Source organism: Vollenhovia emeryi, unplaced genomic scaffold (assembly GCF_000949405.1).
Source record: "Vollenhovia emeryi isolate VEMERY1.0 unplaced genomic scaffold, V.emery_V1.0 DF939122.1, whole genome shotgun sequence".
Lineage (NCBI taxonomy): Eukaryota > Metazoa > Arthropoda > Insecta > Hymenoptera > Formicidae > Vollenhovia > Vollenhovia emeryi.
This window is the reverse complement of record NW_011967244.1, coordinates 2119666-2126275: the sequence shown is the minus strand read 5'-3', so window position 1 is coordinate 2126275 and position 6610 is coordinate 2119666. Positions and strand designations below refer to the sequence as shown.

The following is a 6610-nucleotide window of genomic DNA, read 5'->3' as shown; positions in this document are numbered from 1 at the left end:
ACCGTCGTTACGTCGGTGCCGCCGCACAGGTGCTCTTGCATGGCCTCCCCTGCTTTAATCGGGGAGAAAAGAGAAATTTCGCCATCTTCGTCCACGGAGAGGCACGCGCGGTTACGCACGCTCGCGCATCCACCGTGGAAGTCACGATTCCGGTCACGATTGTAGATCGTTATGTGCGCGATCGAGTCACGATCCGGGACGGGGAAGCGATCGCCGCTCGGCGATGTGCATTCGGGTCAGTGTTTCCAAGTCGCGGGTCAAGCATACTCCAACGCTCCCGCTGGAACTGCGCTAATACGTCTAATTTACTACTTTCTTTATCGCGTTGTCATTCAGGAATACACCCTTTTGCTAGAAAGAGAACGCGTGGAGAGAGTTCGATGACAAGTTGATGACAGAGCTGTACAGTTTTTATTGTCTTTTACTCAACTAAAATTTTAATCTTCTTAAATATAAATATTGTTAATTATGTCATAAATCGGAATTTTACGATTCTCCAGATATAAAAGTCAAAAAGAAATGAGCAAATCGTAAAGTTACCACGGGAAAGATAATTACGAATCTTTCCTCTTTCTCACACGTATTAAAATTTTCATCAAGTCATCGCCAAAGAGAGGCTCAACGTTTGCAGAATCCGTAGCAATTAAAAATGTCACTTTGGCGTACTTTGGATTAATTAGTTTATCGTTGCAGATTGTCTCTGGCGAACGCGTTATACGACAATCCGTCGTTGCCGCGTAGGAAGCTTCTCCTGAGTACCGGCGGCCAAAACTACCGGCCGCCCTTGGAGAGGTCGAAGAGCGCGCCTAAGCTGTCGGCGATCGAGGAGGACGCGGTGGCCGAGGAGATGGAGCAGAAGAGGCTGCTGGAAGAGTTGCGCTCGTTGGAGAACGTGGCGCGTAGCTGGGAGGACCAGGACAGCTGGAGGATAGCCAGACTGCTGGACGCCCTCAATCGCGAGTCCGACGAAAACGGCAGCATCTCCAGCGGCTGCGAGACCGCCAGCACGGCGACCAGCGAGGAGAGAGCCACCGGCCCGGAGGAGCAACTCGCGCAGAGTGAGTATTGTTCGCAAATCATCTCTTGTTATTCACACCAAGCGTTCTGAAACTTGAAGCAAACGTGCGACTTTTTTAAACGCATTTTTTATCATGTAAATGCACCTTTGTGACGTACGGTGTTTTTTAAAATTTTCCTCGTTGTTTTGTGTTGCGAGATATGATGCAAAGATGGTTACATAAACGTAATGAGGTGGAGATAATGGAGATAAATTTATATCACCTCATGATACAATTATAATAGCTAAATAGCGCGTAATTTCTGACTAGCGCACGTTTTTACGTTATTTTTAATATTATGAGCAGATAAGACGCAATTACTTTGCAACGTCAATAGGCTTGATAAACGTATGAGTAACTAATTTTTTCACCTTTGTACCTTTGATAGTCTTTTATTTCCTTTCTTTTGTGATATCGCGTGTTTTTGCGTTCGAAACATTATATCGCTATCTTTGTAAAATGTTTTTGGAGGCGTATATAACGATAGGAGTTTCGATATTTGCATAATTATGTCGAAAGGGCAGTTGCTCGACAAGTCGTACCAGTTGGTGCGTGACATACGAAGTTATAATGTCACCTCTCGATAAGTTGCTTACCTTTAAAATGTAATTTCTAGATCAAAACGATCAGCGAGGGTCGATCAAAAGAGTTCTCTTCGCGGATGACCGGGTCGTCAGGGGGCCAGGACCACGAAGGAATTCGGAAGGTTCGCCGCACTTCATGACATGCGCCGGCAGTCCTCGTTTCAATCCTATGGATTCCATGAAGAGGTTTCCCTTGACGAGCGAGGAGGAAGAATCGATGGAGGAGGAAGAAGAGGAGATGGAAGACACCGCTTCGAACATGTTCGACTTCGAGGACGTCGAGGATCTGGACGACGTGGTGGATTACCGGCCGAGGGGAGAGGTGATGAACAGGATCGAGGATCCGAAGAAGAGGGAAAGGCGAGCGAACGAGAAGTATCCTGGCAGGATAGGACACGAATTTCTACACAATGAAGAGACCTCGTTCCTAACTCTGGATTCTCTCGACGAGGAGGCCGACAGCGACGAGAGCGGTTACGTGGAGGCGCCACCAAAGTCTTTACTAGGTCAAGACGACAAGAAGGAGGAGGAAGAAAGCGAACGTCCGCGATTAGAGTCATTTACGAATAAAATAGAGGACAAGTCAGAGTCGATGACGACGTATAGAACTGACGAAAGCGATAATCTGAGAACGAAACACGAGGATTCTAAAACAGACAAGCAGGAGGAGAGAAAAACGGAGAAGAAAGATCCCTTGATGGTGGTCAACGATAATCGAAGAATTAAGGAGAGGGAAAGGGAACGGGTGGACTTCAAGTATCCCATTTCGGAAACTATCAGAAAGTTAGCTAGCGCGTCATTAAGAAATTCCAAATCTTTCGAAATGACGAGCAACAATTGCTTGAACGTCCTAAATAATTTCAAAACCTCCAAGTCATTCGACAGCGTGAAGAACGACGAGATTACCGTAGATTCGCCAAGTCTTCACCAAAGGAAACAGTTGTTGGCACAACGCGGTGTCAGGGTTTGAAATGTCCCTTTCGAGTTGAGTATTCTTCCGATTCTATATTACAAATTAAACGGGAATTAAAGAATAAATATTTATTTGACACTATCACAAACCATAAAAAAATACTTATCACGGTTCATGAAAATGCCGAACCTACAAATAGGCAAAATTATGCAAGCTATTATGTGCCTGTTTAATAGATTCATCAATTAGAGAAAATATATCAATATCACTTCACTTTCATCAAGTAAAAATAGGATGCAAATATTTATCATGGAGTTGATTTCCTTATTGCTCTTAGTGCTCGTATTCAGTAAATTGACTCGATGACAAGTGCACTTAGATTTTATCAAAGTTATCACGTTAAATAAATCTATTTGATTAATATCGAAGCAATAATTAAGATATTTTTCAAATGATTTGAAACACTTCGAAAAGTCCTACTTGAATTTAAATGCAAGTCAAAAGTATTACCACCGAGTTAAACAAATACTCAGTGTCGAAATTCGACTTGAGCACAATATTCTAAGGAAATTGTAGTCTCTCTAGTTGGTTTGTTTCTTAGTTTGAGAATTACACAGAAAAACAAAAAAATAGATACATTAAAAATCGATTAAAAAGCCATTCAACTAATTCAAATTTGATACACAAAATGAACCAAATCAGATTATGGTAGAGAAATCACTAATAATAATTTTCACTAATAATTTCCAGATTAACTATAACTACAACATAATTGCTTTATTCTTTAATAATATAATTAGGAAGATGTTATTTTATTTATGTTTTTATCGCGCAAAACGATCTAGTTCCTGGCATTACGCCTGCAGGTTGATAAGGAAAGTATACTATATACAATAAATGTACAAGGCAGATGTAAAAGTCTTGCAGTTATTGAATCTTTGACATCCGTATCTATTATGTATCGCTGATATAATCGAAAAACATTCTGTTTCATAGAATGAGCTTTATCAAACATGCAATCGGTAGAATTGGAATAAAATCAACTCGTACAAGTATAAAAGTTATAATCGTATTTAAATACGAGCTGAATAATTTACCAATATGGCGTTTTGCATTATTAATCAGGCTTTTATAAGTAACGTGGAAGTTTTCGCAGACTAGTTGCAAAGGGACCGTGTATCAAACCGTTTAAGATGTCAACAAGGCATTGTGTCTTGTTGATTACAATTTTAATATCGATAAACGAATTATTAGTAATGAGTCGAAGTTAAGTTTGAATTTTGTGAAGTAGGAGGTGTAAATTGTAGACAGTATAATTAAGGAAGATTAGAAGAGTGACGCTTGTAAATATAACTTTTCGTGAAGTGAAAATCAACGATACATCATTGCTCGTAATATTATTACGAGTGAGAGAATGCAAATGAATAGACACTGTAGAATACGACTTTGGGGTTCTTATTGCATTCTCTTATCTTATCAACATTCCAACGCAAATCATCCTGAGAACGACGAAAATCACACTAACAAGGGAACGTTCGGAAGTGTCCCTCACCGATTTCAATGAGCTTTGGATATGTTGTAGAGCATAAAAAAGTATTAGGTATATTGAAGTCGAGTAAAACCGATAAAAAAAATACGGGTGTAATACTTTTTTATGCTCTACAACATATCCAAAGCTCATTGAAATCGGTGAGGGACACTTCCGAACGTTCCCTTGTAAGATACGAATACCACACCGTCGTCATTAGGACATTCAATAATACGTTTGTTCGACTATTAGTCCAGGTTCGTCGCTTTGATGCGATATTAAGTTTATTTAAATGTAAACGCTATGCATCCACCATTCATGCATGCTCCGTTAAAAAAACTCGCGGTAATTGGTCAGATCAGGGACGAAAGTCGCCCTTTCATTTTTTCCTACCTTTCGATTACGGCGAGAAACACTTTAGTGCGTAGTTAATGTACTTCGCGCGACAATAACACGTGCACATCATTTTATCGGACTGCACGTTATTACGACAAATTAAATATTACGTTGCAAGCCGATCTTCGGTAACAGTACACGTTATCGGCAACAACGACGCTTACTCGTGTATAATATATCGATAAGACGTCAAGACGAGTATTTCCAAATCGAGCATGCCTATCTCATATTTCGCCGTAGACGCGAAATCTGAGATGCATTTTGTGCCAGATTACGGCCGGAGTCTATTATCGATCGTCTGCGATCGTTGTGTACGAAAGAGCGATGGTACCAATAAAATGAAGGAAAACTCGAAAGGTCAGAGTTTTCTAGACTTTTTCCTCCCGCTCCCTGATCCGTGATCCTCGGAATCGCCTCCCGCATCAGCGAGTAAAATTGCATCTGGGGCAGTTCGTGACCAGGACGAGTCAGCCGATAATTATGGATAGCGTGCGCCGATTGCAGAAAACGTAAATTGCGATTTTTAAGATCGGCTTAGAAGTCCAGGTCGGGTGATCAGAAACAATTCACGATCGACGATCCTGATCGATTTTTCGTCATTGTATTATTTTTTGAGTTAAAAGAAGTATGTGCAAATTACATACTTGTATGTATGAAGTGTACGAATGTAAAAATATATTTTCTTACATTCTTATGCACTTCATGCATATTTATTTTTTGCATTGTCGAAGTCGGATAGAGAACAATTTTTATACGTTGCTATGGTTCATACAAGTTATGGATATAAATGTATATAAATGTAAAATATTAGAGAATAATTAATTTATGTATAAATAAGCTTTAACATTTATTTCTCGTGCGGCGCAGATATAAAAATTGAACAATATCCAGTGAGAAATGACACATCGAAATAGTCATATTGACGTCGATTCGACATCGTTTCGACGTCGATTGTCGTATCATTTCTGACTGGGTATTGTTCAATTTTCATATCTGCGTAGCACGAAAAATATATTCTGAAGCTCATTTATATATAAATTAATGTCTCTAATATTTTACATTTCTATACATTTATATCTATAACTTGTATGAACCACAGCAAAGTATAAAAATTGTTCTCTATTTATCGATGTTGTATCGACATCGAAACCGTCATATTGACGTCGATTCCACATCATTTCGACGTCAATCGACAAGTCATTTCTCGCTGAGTAGTAAGATGCTGTGTTATTAAACTTGCGTTAAAAAGAAAGCAGCTTTAGATTCCCTACAGAATCCACGATCGAGACGAAATAAGCGACATCCGTATAAGATATATAGTATAGCGCAGAAAGAAAATGGTGATAGGACTTTCTTTTACATCTTACTTAGCTCTTCTTTATATACATAAATTTTCTGGTGTGATTCGATCGCGAGAGATGGCGGCAGTTATATTTATAATACACGCAGGCAGAAGATTAAAAAATGATCGGGAAAGGAAGGCTAAATTAGGTCATTAAAATTCATAAAGTACATAAGTCAACGGCAAGATAAAAGCTGTGCAGTATTTATTTATTATTCCACTACTAATATTTTTCTTACATCAATGATTAATAGAATTTCGTAACAGGACATGATTTTTATATTATACAATAAAATTGAACAAAGTAACGTGCCTAATACGCAACGTTCATAAAAATACAGAGAATTACATTGTGTAATTATATTAATAACTTTAATCCGATTCGCGTGCAATTATAAATATTTTACACCTACATTTTTATAAAAACGCGTAAGTTGAATCGATGTTCTTCATCGCGAAAGAATATTCCCAAATAGCACAAGGGCGTCCAGGACGGATACCGCGGATATCCTGAGGACGTCCTGTGCTATCTGAGTTTCTAGCTGCTTCCCGCGTATCTGCCGTTACATATTCGTCAACGCAATTAACTTACCCGTAAATCATAAACTCTGCTTTCACATCTGCTTTCGCTCTCCTTTAAGGTTCCCCCAGCGCAATTTAGGCGCGCCTTTTAATTAAACGCCAAGATAGGAGTCATTAAAAGGAGAAAAGGAGCGCGACTTATCGAGCCGCAGTCACGTGTTTTCGGCGAAAAAATCGCGCGAAATGTACGAATAAGACGCGGGACCG

The 6610-nt window shown here is 39.5% G+C and overlaps 1 protein-coding gene across 1 annotated transcript in view; it reads left to right on the top strand.

The window, feature by feature from the left end:
• The window catches only part of LOC105569938, a 48187-nt gene extending 44110 nt beyond the window's left edge, over positions 1–4077 (top strand). Inside the window, exons 4-5 of the mRNA XM_012026812.1 lie at positions 694–1058; positions 1675–4077. Of these exons, the coding sequence (XP_011882202.1) occupies positions 694–1058; positions 1675–2612 (1303 nt within the window). The 3' untranslated portion in view covers positions 2613–4077. The remainder of the gene's footprint in view (positions 1–693; positions 1059–1674) is intronic.
• Positions 4078–6610: the final 2533 nt, after the last annotated feature.